The 16,630-nt window shown below is 42.1% G+C and overlaps 3 protein-coding genes across 3 annotated transcripts; 1 reads left to right on the top strand and 2 right to left on the bottom strand.

Annotated features, from left to right (window-relative positions):
• Positions 1-669: 669 nt before the first annotated feature.
• On the bottom strand, positions 670-3,497 carry LOC135503010 (hydroxymethylglutaryl-CoA lyase, mitochondrial-like). Its single transcript, XM_064796262.1, has 6 exons — positions 3,391-3,497; positions 2,802-3,074; positions 2,341-2,489; positions 1,683-1,935; positions 1,154-1,279; positions 670-1,060 (listed from the first exon to the last, which is right to left on the bottom strand). Exons 1-6 carry the CDS (start codon positions 3,487-3,489, stop codon positions 959-961), a joined length of 1,002 nt encoding a protein of 333 aa, XP_064652332.1. The 5' UTR covers positions 3,490-3,497; the 3' UTR covers positions 670-958.
• A 201-nt stretch (positions 3,498-3,698) lies between these two features.
• LOC135502781 (methenyltetrahydrofolate synthase domain-containing protein-like) lies at positions 3,699-10,980 on the top strand. The gene is made up of 9 exons (XM_064795881.1): positions 3,699-3,790; positions 4,691-4,784; positions 5,169-5,272; positions 5,401-5,514; positions 5,993-6,106; positions 6,387-6,477; positions 6,670-7,086; positions 7,257-7,729; positions 7,964-10,980. Exons 2-9 carry the CDS (start codon positions 4,727-4,729, stop codon positions 8,162-8,164), a joined length of 1,572 nt encoding a protein of 523 aa, XP_064651951.1. The 5' UTR covers positions 3,699-3,790; positions 4,691-4,726; the 3' UTR covers positions 8,165-10,980.
• A 2,513-nt stretch (positions 10,981-13,493) lies between these two features.
• Positions 13,494-16,505, bottom strand: LOC135502992 (tRNA-uridine aminocarboxypropyltransferase 1-like). The gene is made up of 5 exons (XM_064796236.1): positions 16,375-16,505; positions 15,942-16,110; positions 15,350-15,490; positions 14,472-15,063; positions 13,494-14,127 (listed from the first exon to the last, which is right to left on the bottom strand). The coding sequence occupies exons 2-5, from the start codon at positions 16,104-16,106 to the stop codon at positions 13,820-13,822; spliced, it is 1,206 nt and encodes a 401-aa protein (XP_064652306.1). The 5' UTR covers positions 16,107-16,110; positions 16,375-16,505; the 3' UTR covers positions 13,494-13,819.
• Between the last annotated feature and the right edge of the window lie 125 nt (positions 16,506-16,630).

The following is a 16,630-nucleotide window of genomic DNA, read 5'->3' as shown; positions in this document are numbered from 1 at the left end:
TGATCGTGTTGCTTTCTTCAAGTTGCCGAGAAATACGGCGTTGACAGGGTCATACCAGACTGGAGTCAAGTGAACAGCAGTGGAAGGATTGAACACGGATACCATTTTCCACTTTTGTCACCAGAGAATTCTTGCAAATGATCCTCTTTTTGCCAGGTCCGAGATGGGCAAGGTCGAACATCGATTTCTCTTTGACCCTGCAGGTTTGGAGGATGGCTTATGGACTGCTCTTGAGCTAAAGTGACCAGCTTCCTTTTGCCAACTGTCACCTTTTAGATGTTGAACTTTGGACACGTAGAGGTAAATGCGTTGAAAATAGGACCGGAGTCCCCCAGGCATGCTACAGGTGTCTGGATCGACAGTGCTGCAGAACACCTGTGGCATCAAAACCTGCACTTGTCCACCCTACAACAAAGAATTGGGCCATTGGAATGTTCTTCCTGTTGGTATAGCATGGTCTTCTCATGAAACGCTTGCACACAGTGATTATATTCTGTCCGCTTTGGCCAATATCAAATAGAGAAGACAGAGTTCAATGACACGTGCAAAGTGGGGCCGTCATATCTGTATTCTGGGTCAGTTGGACTTTCATAACCTCTGATTGTCAATAGCAGCACTATTTTTAACAAAACATAAGATGACCCTTGTTTAGAAAACAAAACAGTTACTTTATTAACAAATGAAACTGACACCACACTGATTACAAGTTCTACAGACAAACTGGTGGCACACCAGACCAAACGTAAGGTAAATACTGTGGTTCCTTAAGTTTAAATGTAGTAAGTCTATTAACCAGTGTAACTGCATCCCAACCTTTCAGAGGAATTCTCTGATGTAACATAGTCCAAGGCTGGTTAGCGGCGGGTTTCAAATCTTCTGGGTCAAGATGGCCCGCCAAGGAATATTTGAGAAACAGCTGTATCTTGTCACACAGAAATAAACAATGAAACAGTCCACATCATAACTTTGCTCTTGCTATACCAACTTTGGAGAAGTTTGGTCGTTTTAATGCGGATGATATGAAGTGTCCGACCTTTATCATCTTCTCAAGGTCAACATCCTGAAAAATAAGTGAAAATTGAATTAGAATTGTTTGAAATCTAACTCGGTTACTGCTAAACTTACGATACATAACTTTCATAAAGACACTTACTGTTTTTATTCCAAGACCATGTAATAAGTAAAGGACGTCTTCCGTAGGGACATTGCCGCTCGCACCATCTGCGTATGGACAGCCGCCAAGACCTGCGACTGAGCTATCAACAACAGCAACACCCATCTGTGGAAATAGAACTAAATAGGTAAACAGGTCTGGATTTTGTATAGAGAGCATGCAGTGACAGGTCTGGATTTTGTATAGAGAGCATGCAGTGACGTCATCTGGATATCAATTGCAGTCCTGCATCATGCAGATGTCACCAGCACAAGACAGTGTTATGATTGACCTCGCCACACTGCAAGACTGCCGTAAGTGTGCCATTGAGTCCTGGGTCCGGTTGTTCAAAACAAGCTTCCTCCCTACTGTTGATGTTAACTTGATGTTAAGTCAAGGCAATTTGACTCAGCAATCAGGGCAATACTAAAACTCTAGATCCCAGTTAGTAGGTTGCACTCCCAAGGCAATGAGAACACTGTAGTTCTTAAGCAGAAGCCATGATGACAAAAAGAAATAAACCAGTCACCTGAAGAGCTGCATAGATATTCGCCAAAGCCTGCCCATAGGTGTCATGGCAGTGCACAGACAATTTCTCCACCGGAATGACCTTAATCACCTCCGCCAGCATTGCTTGCATGGAGCCGGGGTTCCCAACACCGATTGTGTCACCGAGCGAGATCTCGTAACATCCAAGGTCGAACATCTTTCTCGCAACTTGAGCGACCTTTTCGGGTTGGATGTGACCTTCGTAAGGACAACCTAGGACACACGAAACGTAACTGAAAGAAAGAGGACGAAGTTAACACTTCTGCTACCCTTGGTGCAGAAAAAGGTCCACAAAATGACCCTGCTACAGTTCCACTGACCTGCACAAGCATCTCTATACTCTTCACAGCCAACGTTTGTAAAATGTGAGTGTTTAATCCATGCTTAGTCACTGTAACTTGCAAAAGGTGCGTATGAGAGGCTCAAATATAATGGGTTGGCGAGGTCCTCCTAGAAAAAGAGGTCGCCCACATACTTTTTACAAGAAATAAAGTTACTTCGAAACATTATAAAGAGGTCTCTATTATGTCTAAACACCTGCGTGCTCCCCACCTCCTAGAAAGAGGTCGCCCACATACTTTTTACAACAAATAAAGTTACTTTGAAACTTTATATGTCTAAACACCCCATCTACTCACCCTCTAACTGGTATGTTGGCCCTCTTCGCCGCTTCCGTCACGGCTGAGAATCGTTCCAAACTCTCATCAATTGAACAATTTATATTCTTCCGTGTGAATGATTCCGACGCTGCTCCAAAAATTGCGACCTCCATAGCACCTGCTGCCACCTGGAAATTTGGGATTTAAATAAAAGTGTGAAATTCTTTTCTAAAGCATCCACTTCAATGGTGTCAAGCAGGGCAAACTTGTGTCCTGGTCCAGACTCCCAAGTCTAGATTCAAGTAAGCACAGTAGAAATTCTCCAAGAACACCCTCCAGACTGACAAGTGCTGTTCTTAGAGAGGTGTCCTGATTAGAGAGGTCAAGTTGAATGGAAACAACCAATTTGGGACCAAAACTAGTGTACGGGATAGAGAGGTTGTCCTTATTAGAGAGGTGTCTGCAAAGGGAGGTTCACTGTACCTTACAGATAAACTTACTGCTGACTGAAATCCCTGAATATTCGGCACAAGTGCACCGTAGGTCACAGTCGGCTTCTTCCTTATCCCGTTCAAAACCAGCGAATGGTCGGCCATCTGCGGCACCCATTTCGGTGACACAAACGCAGTCACTTCGATGCTTGTCAGTCCAGTATCGGAAAGTTTATTTACAAAGTCTATTTTAAGATCTGTTGGCACGACAGATTTCTCATTCTGGAGTCCATCCCGTGGGCCGACTTCAACGATTTTCACAAACTCTGGCAGTTTGCTTAGCTGAAAAATTACACTTTGTGATTAGTCTGCATTCACGACTTCTAACACAAAATGTGAATCAGAATGAGTTATAATGTCATTTGATCATTCTCTGAAGGTACCTATTCAAAATCGACAGCTGTTTTTGAAATATCAACAATTTGAAGAGTATAGGACTTTTTCTCCAGCGGAATAAAATTTACTTTACACCGGCAGGAGGCCATGTTTGTTGCAGGAATACCATTGAATCCATTGTTCCAAGGTCAATCTGCGAAGAAGTCAACAGGTTTACAAACTTCAGAACTATTAAGACATATGCTTTTATGTTTTAACTAACCGATCTAGCCGTTGTCAAGCATTTTGTAGCTTGATTTAGACGGTAAAACGGGAAAAATAATTTTGAAAATACATTTTTTCCAAACATGGGCGCAGCCATTGCTGAGTAGATCTGCACTTACTGGAAAATAAAGCAATTTGATTCGATAATTAATTACAAACTCATACTCATAAAAATTTATTTTAACCACATGAAAAACTGTAAATGATCTTAGGCATACTATTCTGATTTTATGAAGAAAAACTACCAAAATTATGCAATGACTATTTTAATCCAATGCGACTAACTTTCACTTTCACTTCAATTTGGAGTATCCTAACATGGCTGCAATTTGGTGAACTTGCCACGTTTAGATCCGGCGTCATTCTCTGCGAATTCTCCAAAGTGCAAAGTTTCTAAGGTTAGTGGTTCGATTCTTTAGAGTAAATGCCATCCTATCCTCCAAGATAATTTTGAAAGTGATGGCTAACAACCCCAAAAACAGAAGAAAATGGGCGTCAAAGTTACGTCACGCAAACCGGTTTTGAGCTGCGTGCTTGCCGCAAGAATTTACGTGCATTTGTATGCATTGCGCACTACATACACACATGGCGTTCATTTTGGAAGCCATTTTCAAGGCCAAATATTCGGGTGGGGTTTCCAATTTCTCAATTTTAATGAGATTTTCCCTCACATCATGTAATTCTAGAATAATTGTTTTGTATTTCAGAATGTTCTCTTTGAATTTTAGCAGTGAAATTTGTAAAATTGGTGTTTGTTTCGAGGTATTTTACCTTTTCTCTGCTCGATGTCCCACTCTCACAGTCACAACACAAGTTTGTACGATGGTCCAGGCTGTCCATCCTTGGTGTCAGCTGTCAGTACGGGAGAGTTTAGTGCAAAGAGGGACAACGATTATTGGTTGCATCCTCATCCCTCGATCAGTTGATTTTTTTTTAGCATTAATGAAGGAGTCCACATTATTTCTTTCCAGCAATGTCCAGAATCATTCCATTTACCATAATTTGACAGAATTTACTACATCTACATGTAATATCTCTTGGTCTTCTTTGCAGCATTGTTGGAGGAGTCTGCATTATGTCACTCCAGCACTGTCCAGAATCTTTCCATTAACCAGAATTTGACAGTTTGGGAACGAGTTTACAATCCCCGATCAAACCCCAAAAAAGGTCATCGGTTGACTAACGAAGCACCACTGTTCAATGGATTTATAGTTGAATGTGATCAAACTACGTCATTTCCGATCGGGGATTCTAAAGTTTAGCCACATTTTGCTAACTTCTCTCCATCTTTCTTGCAGCATTGTTGAAGGAGTCCGCATTATATCACTCCAACAATGTCCCAGGAGAGCAAGGTTGAGGGCTCGGCCGGTGCCGAGAATAGTGTGCCCTCTGGTGAGTATAAGATGAACTAGCTTACATTGTTAGGGAAAGGTGTTTTTGAAAACAAAGTGGCTATTCTTACGACTAGTTGTACTTACGGTACATTAGGATTTATGCCATTCTTGAGATTAAACTGAGGATTAGGGAGTTAAGATTGGTGTAAGGGAAGGGTTAGGCTTAGTGCTACTGCTAGGACTAGGACTAGGAGTAATGGTTAGGGTCAGGGTTAGCGTTAGGTTTAGGATAGGCCCAAAGATCATGACCCTAAAGAATTAGAAAGGTCATCAATTGACAAAATATTATAAGTGCCATTGTTCAATCAATTGATTTATCTTTGAATGTGAACTACATTAATTCCGATCGGGGATCTGATATATCAAAACATTGTATTTTCAGAGGTGACAAAGGGTAGTATCCGCCAGAAGATCTGGGCTTACATTAAAGACAATGACCTAGCCACGTTCCCTAGGGACGTCAAGGACCGGATCCCTAACTTCAAGGTGAGTGTTTGAGAAAGTGGCACAGCTCCGGCAGTATTGTACAGTAGTGACGTGCAAATCTGTATAATTTGATAAGCCTTTGCAAAGTATGTGCACAAATTGTGACCTCGAATTTATCTTGATTTCAGGGATCTGATGAGGCTGCGGTCCAAGCATCCGAGCTCGACATCTTCAAGAACGCTGGTACTATCGAGATCAACCCAGATAAGCCTCAGCAGAAAGCTCGGTTCCTCGCTCTTGAGGTAAGTGCTGTGTGGTAACTACCTGGCCTGTATAGGCCCTTCACCAGATAGACCTGCACCACCTAGGGTAGGGAAAACAAGTCATCTTTACAATTGGTTTTCATGGTCAAAGACGCCAGACAATGCCTCTCAATTGTCTGGGGTCTTTGATGATGATCTTCAATATTGTATTCAGACTTAGGTATGCCCTAAAAAACTAACTGCGACGCTGGCTGAGTTGTTGTCAGTGTCAACACAAGGTTGTTCTTGCCATCAAAACTCATGGATGATAGAACCTAGTGATATGGATGATAGAACCTTGACCTTGGGCTGGGTAGATTCACAGTAGTGAGCACTGCCTGGGTTGATTAGTTTGTTTAAACAGGACCTCCCTGTATTGAGGTGTCGAGTGGGAGGAACCTAGCCCCTTACCAACAATTGGACATGGAAGCCTCTCTTGACATAAAAGCCTCTATCTCCTCTGTTTTTCCCTCCACAGGCAAACAAGACCCTATTGGTTCCCTCGACCAGGCTGAGGACAGGTCTCTTCAACAAGATCACCCCGCCTGAAGATGCGAAGACCGAGCAGTTCAAACTCTGCTCAACCACACGGGTAAGCAATGTTCATGGACAGTAGAACTTCTCTATTAAGGACACCCTCCAGACTGACAAGTGCTGTCCTGATAAGAGAGGTCAAATTCAATGGAAATGGCCACTTTGGGAGTGGTTGTCCCTTATAGAGAGGTGTCCGCCAATGGAGGTTTCCTCCTTGCTTCATACCATCTGTCTCTTCTGGTGAGTTTGGGTCTTCATTGGACATGTGCATTTCAGCCGTTGACTTTCAACTTTCATGATTATGTGAATGTTTATTTTCATTCTTTTCTGTGTTTTAGGGCGTGAGAGAGCACAGCACTCCAGTTGGTCTTGATTCTGATATGAAGATCGATTTGGTGATTACAGGGTGTGTGGCAGTCTCCAGGGAAGGTATGTACACACTCGCCAAACTAATGCCTTGGAAATTATGGTTGAAATCAATTGCATGGAATGTGTGGGCATTTTGGAGATCTGCTGGAGTATGGCAAACAGTATTTGGGAAGAAGTTTAACGATGCATTAGTGGAGTTCAGTTCTGGAACTTTCATTTGATGTAAGCTTAAAATTGCTAATTGTTCTCCAGGTCACCGTCTTGGCAAGGGTGAAGGTTACGCTGACCTTGAGTTCGGCATGATGATGGCGATGGGCGCAGTCAACCAGAGCACGCTGGTTGTCACGACCGTCCACGATTGCCAGATCGTGGATATCCCAGAATCCCTGATGCAGCCAAACGACGTCGGTGTCGATTATATCGTTACCCCAACCGAGGTCATCAAGTGCAACAACACGAGGTCGAAACCAACGGGTGTCATTTGGTCCCTGCTCACGCAAGATAGGTTGAACCGCTGCCCGGTTTTGAAGAAGCTGCGCGTCATTGAGCACAAGCAGGGCAAGGACGTGAAAATCAAGGATGATGAGGCAGCGCCCACTTTGGAAGAATTGGAAGAGGCTGCAGCCAAGGTTGACGAGGTTGATGAGGAAGGCCAAGGCGACCATGATGGTACGTAGAAAGAAATTTTTTGCAGCAAAGGTGAACAGAAAAGGTCCTTGTTGCCATTGATTATCATCAGAATTCATACTTCTCCCACTGCCCCATCTCTCCCCCTGTGGGACGTTGGGATTTTTCAGCTAGTAACAGATATTGATAACATTGCCTTCTTCATTTTGTAGGCAGGGGCGGATATCGCAGGAGACGTTTCTTCCGTCGTTACCCACGCAGGTCTCGTCGCTCAGGTGGGGAAGAAGGTGATGAAGAAAAGGGTTCCGCATCCGAGAACGACCAGGCGGAGGGCAGAGGCAAGCCAAGGCCACGTCGGCGCCAGAACCGCCGGCGTCGCCCAGACCAAGATGGCGAGGGGCCTGAGGATGGTGAGGAGGGCGAGGGAGACGGCGATCGCAGGAAGCCACGTCCAAAGCGTAACAATCAGCGGCGCCAACGTCGGTTCCCTCAGGGCAGGAGGAAGCGGTCCCAAGATGGCAGCCAGGAGCGCGACAGCGAGGGACGCGATGGTGGAGATGGGGAGGACCGCCCAAGGATGAGTCGTGGCAAGACGAGCAGCGTCTACATTGGTGGTATCCCCAAGACACTGCGGGTGTCTGAACTGAAGCAGCAGGTTAAAGACAAGGATGTGAAGCCGCTGCAGGTAAGTTATCAATTCAGTTACGAACTTAAACCTGAAGACATTGAGAACTCTCTCAATTGGGACGCTTCGGACTGAAAAATGCTGTCCTCAATGGAGATCTCTGCTGATTGAAGGGTCAGGTTGAATAGTATTAACTGCTTTCTGCCCAAAGTTGATGTCTCTTTTACGAGTGACTATCAACTGTGGTATTATGATGTCTTCTCTTCCACTATGTTCTGGATTTCAATGTTTCAGGTGATCTGGCATGGAAGGAACGGCCACGCCTTCCTCGTGTTCCCGAAGGAGAAGGAGGCTGACGAAGCTCTGAGCTGCCTTGGCGATCTTTGCATCAACGAGAAGAAGTTGACAGTACAACTATCGAAACGCACACAGAACAGGCGCAAAGATGGCGGCGATGGCTCCGGGAAGGAAGACAACGCCGAGAGCACTGATTGAGTTTCTTGTAATCCCCACCAGAGGTCACTTTTATCATTCTTGTACAGTTGATCATGATGTCATGGTGGCTTCGTTAGGCAGCAGTCCTTAGGTTGAAGATTATCACTTTTTTGCTAATTCAGCGCAGACGTCTTGGAACAAGCTGCCAATCCCCTGGTGAAAATGATAAGATTGATGATAGGTCAGGGGCTTCGGTTGTTGGATGGGTTCCTTTACGCCCTCACTTTCCGCAATAGACTCTTCCAATGCATGCGCTAGAAGAGTTTATACTGGAAAATAGGGGTGAAAGTAACAGTGTAACCTAAATTACACCCCACTTTCAATGGACTCTTCTAACTAGAAGAGTCTATTCATACTGGAAAAAGGGGGTGAACTAAGTTAAATCTCTTGGGGTGTATAAATAAAACTGATACCCATTCTATAAGTAAGTTATTTTTGTATCGATGCGCTGAAAAACCCAAGAGAATTTACCAGCTATGATGAAAATAGTGTGTGAGAGTATTTGTGATTTGTACGATGACTTTTGACCGTCATGAAATTGTTTGAAAACCTTTAAAAAAAATTGTAAAATCTAAAACTTTGCTGCCTTCTGTTAAATGTTATTTGACTAAAATAGAATTTTGTGAACATTTTGTTTGAATGATGCTCGATATTTTGAGAGGAATTGAAGAAAAAAATTGAGAAAATTGAATCCGTCTTTGAATTGATGAAATGTACTTAAATTGTTTATTATTGGCAATGAACAAATGGTTCTATGTGCTGTAATTGATGCAAAGCTGTGGAGATTTTCGTATTTTCAACTTTGGGGATATTGTTACCATTTGTGTACACATACAAAAATGTTACTAGTAAGAAGTATTACAAATTTTGTTTTGAATTTTGACCGCCCTAGTTACCTGTTGGTATTCATGGGTTAAAAGGCAAAGTAATGCATAATTGAGAAGCCACTGCCTGAAGTTAGACCATGATACGCGCTTTTTACCGACACATATGCGTATTAAAATCTGGTGGGGTCAAACACGATTATTGTGGCGAAATATGTCAGAAGATTTGTTGATTTCTCTCGTGTTACCATGGTTACTGTTTAAACATGAAATCTTGGTTGCGATCATTGCTCATGAAGTAAAAAAAAACTGTAGATGCGTGAATTGTACTAGATTTCGTTAAATTTCCGCGGTGGACACCCGGAAAGACATGGCACAGGTCACTATTGATGGTACTGTTGAGTTGAGTCTTTCTTCCCTAATATTGTGGTGAACTTTCCATCTATATTCTTAATATTCAAAAACCGGGATCAAAGGCATTAAAACTTCTTATTTAGTTATCTGCCGGATAATTTTTTCACGCTCTTTTTCGAATTTGAACTTTTTCTGAGGTGGATTCTTTTCTCATTTGTCTGGGGTAGGTATGGATATTTGGCCTCTAGAAAAATAAACTATTGGCCTTTCTGTTGAAGAATTTCTTGTATTGGACTATTACAATAATTTATGTACATATCTCGACCCATGTTTCATCCATGGGCAGTTGTTGTTGGAGCTCAACCAATCGGAATCAACAAACGGGTTCCTAAATGTCAAAATTTGCATACCTTTTCTTCAATTATTTGCGAGTCCTGATTTAGTTTTAAAAAACCTGGGTATCTAATGGTGTGGGAACAACTTCTTGAGAAAAATCCTTTGAAATTTTCACAAACTGTTGAGGGTGTATTTAGCGAAAATATGGCTTATTCGAACCATGTTCATGAGAAATAATCACTGATATTTATATCGTTATTATTTCTCAAATCTTGGTGTTTAAAATTCAACCAAAGTCGTGTTGATCCAAGATGTTGGAAACGTTTGTACATTTTGTAAACACAAGCGTACTTCGGTCCCGCCAACTTGAACTGACATGAACTGACATGCTTTTGTTAGGTCTTGCCTCACAAAATACATTTGGTCTGATATATTGCTTTAACTTATGAAATGATCTCGTTTTTTGTTGCGACGGTTTATTTATAGGTCATAACTCGATACTTGCTGAGACCGGAGAATTCATGCTGGAAATTTTACAGCCAAGACTTAAAACTGTAGTAGAATCACTTTTTGTCTGGAATTAAAGTCACACTCATTTTGTAGAAATCTCAATGAATATTTTCCTTATCCCATTCCGCTGTGTTTGACCTGACGAATATTATAGCTTACAGTCATTGAACAGATGTGCTTTAAGAATCTACAACTCGACAAGTGCAATATTTAGCTTACTTTCTGTAGATGTGCTAGACACGTTGTGAAAGAAATCGTCCCCTTGTCAGTGCTAAATTATGATAATACCTGACTGCATTCTATTGCAGTATATATCTAGTCTCGTTACCAAGAAATGACCAGATTTCACTATCACAGTAACGAGTCTTGCGCTGTAAATCTTCTCCTGGATTTCTTTGTGTCTTCATCAGGGTTTTCACGAGGGACAAAACAAAAAATCCATTCAAAAATAAAAAACCACTGGTATGGATCATTTTCCAATTAACAACCGGGGAATTGATGTGAAAAAAATCACAACTGAAAGCGTTACCTTATTTCGCACGAGATCACCAAAAAATCGCTCTGGAAAATTTCGAGTTTACGGTATATGTGTTCATGTACTTATTATTTTGTTTCTTGAGGAGCCCTGTCTCCATTTTGCCAGTAGGTCTGGCCCACATTTATCCTCATCACGGCAAGCTGTACGCTCGGAGGACACTATCCACAGGACATCTGGATAAAAGCTAGGAATTTGAACACCTTCAAGCAAATAATGTACAGAAGAAATTTTAAATAAATTTAATAGAAAAGGTAGATGACTCTTTCTTGTGAATTTGTTGCGAGGTTGGTGATACTTATAGAGGCTGGATGAAGAGATGGTGAAGCACAGTGGTTGGCAACTTCTGCAGGATTTGATGGTGGTTCTGTCATCTGCGATAGTCCCCTTCCCCCCTCCCCTGTCTTCACTGTCCATGTCACAAATGAAATGAGCAGTGGATATGCTTTCAGGGTTATGCCACAATTCTGATATGCTCAATTGGTCAATACCAGAGAAGAAGCATATCAATTTGTGAATCTTGATTGATCAACATGCCACGGCAAAGATCATTACAAATTGTTCTGTGGTCCCCTGCATTCATTAAGAAGTCCACCCCAACTCTAACATCTAGCCTGAAAAGTGAGGTAGGTGGTCACCCCCATAGATTGGCTCATCTGACGTGAGTGAATTGAATCATTGTAGTACCCAGTTGCCCATTTTGTGTTTCCGTAGCGAGACATTCTTGTGACCCTGAGGCCGGGTTGATATCGAGATCGATTTCATTGTTTGCACATGTACATGGGGCAGCGGTAGCGCAGTGGAAGAGAGTCGGCCTCATGATCAGGAGGTCGTGGGTTCGACTCCCGGCCGAGTCACTGCTTAGTTCCCCTACTGGTCGAGTTCAAGTGAGCGCCTTCTGGTTGCTCCTTGAAACCCCTGATTGATTTCTGTGGAGACCGGGGTAATAATATGATATCCCAAAGCGCTTTGAGCGAGAACTATAGTGTCACGGAATTGCGCTATATAAAAGACTCATTATTATTATTATTATTATATTATATGTCACTTTCATTTGTCATCGTGAGATGAAGATTCCAAGGAATGTGTTCAATCTGAATCTAGGTTTCTTGTGTAGAGTTACGTCAGTGTTATCAAGCTTAATGAACATGCTTGATTGTGACAAGTGAAATGAGAACCATTGCAAGTGACAAAATGCATCCGAAATAAATCCAGCCTAACACTGGGTTGGGAATGTTCGACATGGATACACACTCAGTCAAACACAATCTCCTTAACGTGATGCATCTGTACATTATACTACATACTCTGCAAGCCTGAAGAATGGTTTCAACTTAATGCAATTGAATACACTGTAGGTCCTCTATTGATTTCTTCTGACTTGGATCTTATCTCAACACCTCCACCTGGACATCCTTAATCAATTCACACATGGTGCAGCTGCGATATCTCTGGTGCCTGGGCCGTACTCGATTGGCCCCTATAGGCCAGGCCTAGTGCAGCAACAAGTTGTCACAAGTGTCAAAGAATCCCTCTATTTAGAAAACCTTTGGGGCTGGGTGCTGTCCTTGTTGAGAGGTTTCAAACTGTATAGAAACAACCAATTTGGGACCAAAAGAAGTGTCCTTGATAGAGAGGGCATCCTTAATAGAGAGGTGTCTGCTTAGAAACATGTCAAACTTAACAATGATGTGATTTGTTAGGTCTTTCCATCATAACAAGGACATTGGTCTCATCAGTTGACTGGACAGCAGGCTGCCACAAGCTTACACCAGCTCACCCTATCCTAGCCCAGGTCCTCAATTTGGCATGCATGAAATAACAATCCGTCTTCATCTCCCAGCAGTGACTGGGTGAAAGACAGGTAGGACATTCGCTAGTGGCCTGGGCCTATCCTGTCCTCTGGCTGGTTAAGGACAGACAATTTGGCATTGGAAAACAAGGAGCCAATTAGTCCATCTGGGCCTGGTATGGCAACAAAAAGGAAAGGAACAGCACTCACACGGGTCATGAAAATGGATTTTGAGAAAGACTTTGCACAATTTAAGATGCACAAAATGTATTTCTTGTGAATATGCTAATATGTGACTAGTCAAGGCAAAACCTGGCAGATAAGTACAAACAATCAGCCTGAATGACTACAGGGAGATAATGGAAGAAATTGATGCAGACTGATTTCATAAAAGGCTGACAACAGTGTAATGAACAACCACGACAAGTCTCTAAACCTGCAGTGCTCAGAACAACATGCCCTGGTTTTGCTGCGGCGGGTCACATATACTGTTATGACACCATTCAGCCAGTTGATGCACTTCTCACAGACACTATAGGCCTTCTACACACAAGATTAGCTTCTTGCACAGGTGTTCCTCAACTGATAGTGGTAACAGGGTTTACACACTACACCATCTCTGTCATAGGCACAACTATGATAGATATTGATACATCTAGTTTTCCCACATTTTCTCAATAGGACATACCAATGGAATTCTATTTCCTGAGGAATGCCAAATGTCAGGTGTTATAACGAGATCTTTCCTGGGGGCAAACCAAGGAATTTTCTTTAATGGTCTCAATGTTTGATCCTCTAGCAGTCACTTGGAGGCTGCGACAAATGTCCTTCCTGTGGTTGTGACAATGTCCTCAACCAGGCAACTTTGCCAGTTGCGGTACCCCATTTGTTATGATGTACATTCTGATTGTACCTGGGCCTCTCCATGGCTGTATAATTACCAGCCCAGGTTCAACAAAATAACAGAAAAACAGGATATTTTTTCCAAAAACATGTTTTAATTTATCAATACTTGTAGCTTAGTTGACGACTCCAATAAATTTATGAAAATTTATTACTGTGAACAACCAAATTGTTATTTTCACAGCCATATTTTCTCGATTAACTGAAAACACAAAATAAAACACAGGCGAACATTTCTGGGTTTACAGTAATAAGTCTTACTTGAGCCGAATACGTGACCCCCTTATAAAGTGTGTTGCACAAGGACTAAGAAAGAGATTCTGCGGTCTGTGTCTGTAATATTCGTTCCTCCTAAATCAATTTTGAAGACGTCACAACTAAAATGCTAGGACAAGTTCACTTTAACTTGCACTTTTCGACCCACACCTGAAACTTTTATTCTTCTTATTCGAATCACCATCTTTCTTTGGTTTAAATGCTTTCAAAATCCCTCCCCCGCCCGTCTCTTTTCGAATTCTCTGGTACGTCGTTACGAACAAAAACAAAAGATCATCATAACGTCCATCGTACTCCTCATCGGTAAACAAGTCGTGGAATTCTCGGAAAAAGTAGTAAATGGCTTCGATTGTTGATAAATAGGTGTCCGGTTTTCCAGTCTGGTACCGCCAGAATTTCGTCATTTCTGACTTCAGAATTACTTGTTTCATACCTGTTGAGGAGAAAAAGAAACATTAAAACTCTCGACTAACATTCACAATCAGAACTTTTTGAGTGATGTAGGGGGCTGTCAATTTAGTGCACCGAGGGGGAAAAGGGAGGGGGTTATAAATTTGAGATCCCTTTTGTGTACTTTCTCACAGCTGCAACTAAGTAATTCCATCATTCAGCCATACCACATGTGATGGCTTTTCTGATGGGCTGTCGTAGGGCCTAGTGTCAAGACCGATATTCAAAATAAAGATAGCGCATGATTGTTACCTCATAACTTTTATGAAGGGTTTCTCTTGTAAGACTTCTTTATTTAACACTTTTCCAACCAACAAACCAACTCACCTTGTAATCTTTCATCCTTCCCGATACGATTCACATAATGCCATGTCGCATCTGCAAATATCACCCGATTAAACGGTGGAGCTGGACGGTCCATTTTCATAACCTTCGGCTTCGACTCCGCGCGTTCGGGTGACAAGTCGTGCTTCTTATTCACAGTGACATCACAGTGTATTCCTGACCCATCAGATGGCGCTGTTTGTTCTGCCGATTTAGCACTTATAGATGACAGAGAATCAAGTGCAGGAAAAGCAGTGCTAGTGTTCACAGAAGTATTCACATCTTTAGAAACTTTCCCAGAGCCAGATGGATCCGACTGAAGCTCAAGTTTCTGAATTTCGAATTTCTTGTTTTTTTCATTACTGATACTCTCTGTGGCCATAGTTGTGCCATCAGCTGCTGAAACTTCTTCAGTTTTTAATTGTTTCTTGACTTTTCCATCGTCATCACCCTCAGCAGCATCAGTTGTCCCCTGTTCGGTTTTCTCGCCATCATCTGTCGTAATCTCGGGTGGGATTGTGTATCCTTGATCCACAACACTTTTGGCCAACTCTGATAGCGTCACTGAATTCTCACCAGGGAATACCACTATGACCTGCGAAGAAAAATATGAATGTATTGCAGTTAAAAGACAATGAAACGGAGCCTCATACAATGTAGACTAGTGCTTTAACAATGCTTTATAAAGTCACCATGCAAGAGGGCCTGGGACCGGGGGAGAACTATATTTGTATCTCTAGATAAACCGGCGTTGTGCTCAAGGAATTGTGTGGGGGCAGATCGAGTCCCTATGATTCTTGAGTCGGGGTCACGTGACTTTAGTAATGGCCGCATGTGTTGGCAAAACACAGAACGTGTCTTTTTAGAGATGACCAATGTACCTTTGATTTGTCCTCATAGTCTGGAAAGTCGGGCCAGGTGTACATGGTGACGTCATCCGGAGCCAGAATGCATGCATGGACGGCCGTGTTGCGTCCTGTTTCTTCTATTTTATGCCTGATGATGTCAACTTTGACTGGGAGCTGAAAGATATAAGAGAAAGATCATATATTGATATGAGCCATCCAATAGCATTTCTTACCACGTAACTCATTGAGAGGATTTCCTTTGAACACTTCACCCTTGGGAGACCAGAGGTGAAAGTCGGAGTCATGAAGGACGACAATGAAGCTAAGCTGAGCGAGACTGGGCGTTCATGGGATAAGGCAGCTAAGACTTTAAAAGATCGAATGGGAGAGACTGCATTGTGGCCTTGCATCATTATATGTCACATGAGGGACAAAGAACCATTTAGATGGTATAGTAAGTAACGGGAGCTAACCCTGGAATTCAATGGTGTTAATTGATTCAATGGTGTTAATTGATTCAATGGTGTTAATTGGTTCAATCGGTGTTAGAGACAAACATTAGCATTAGCTAGAAGTCAGAAGTTAAAAAAATGAATAAGAATATTTAATAGATACTGTACGTTACCTTTATACTTGGTATACCAGCCTCATCACCCCAAACCCTGATGCCACAAATGTAACAATAATATTTCATGGACTTGTTGCATTTAGGACACTTTGCTCGTCCTTCGATGTTACTTAACACTTCAGTTGACGAGATCTTTAAATCGCTGAAAGGATTTTCTTCCATTTTTCTGAAAAGGAATTTGGAGATATAAAGACAAGGTCACACATGACACAGCCCTAGCGCGGCGGCGCGTAAAATAGAATTGGCTCCCTGAGCAGTATCATGGTTGAGTTTTGGTGGCATAGATTATAAGCACATGTCATGCAATACATGTTCAATGTTGTCATCAATGACATCATCATGGATGGACTATCCATTCTGCAGTCTGTCTAAAGCCGTCAAAATCTAAAGCACACCAAAAATGCAAAGATTTATGTCAAAATTACCGTACCTTAATTTCAGATGAACCAATATATCATTTGATCAAGGTGTATTGAAGAATATAAAGGGAGGAATTTCCAGAAAAATTGGTGAAAAATTAACTGAAATATTTTTCATGGGCGCTGCCATCTTGTTTCAAAGGGTGAAGGTCACAGGGTCACATGGTTATCACTTGTACAGTCCACGTAACAACCAACCTCTGCCAGCTGGTTATCTGATCTCACGAGACTGGTAGTTGGTAGTACCCAATATCTGCCGTACAACTT

This window comes from Lineus longissimus, chromosome 19, assembly GCF_910592395.1.
Source record: "Lineus longissimus chromosome 19, tnLinLong1.2, whole genome shotgun sequence".
Lineage (NCBI taxonomy): Eukaryota > Metazoa > Nemertea > Pilidiophora > Heteronemertea > Lineidae > Lineus > Lineus longissimus.
Note: the sequence above shows the minus strand (reverse complement) of the source record. Positions and strands in the feature narration are given on the sequence as shown.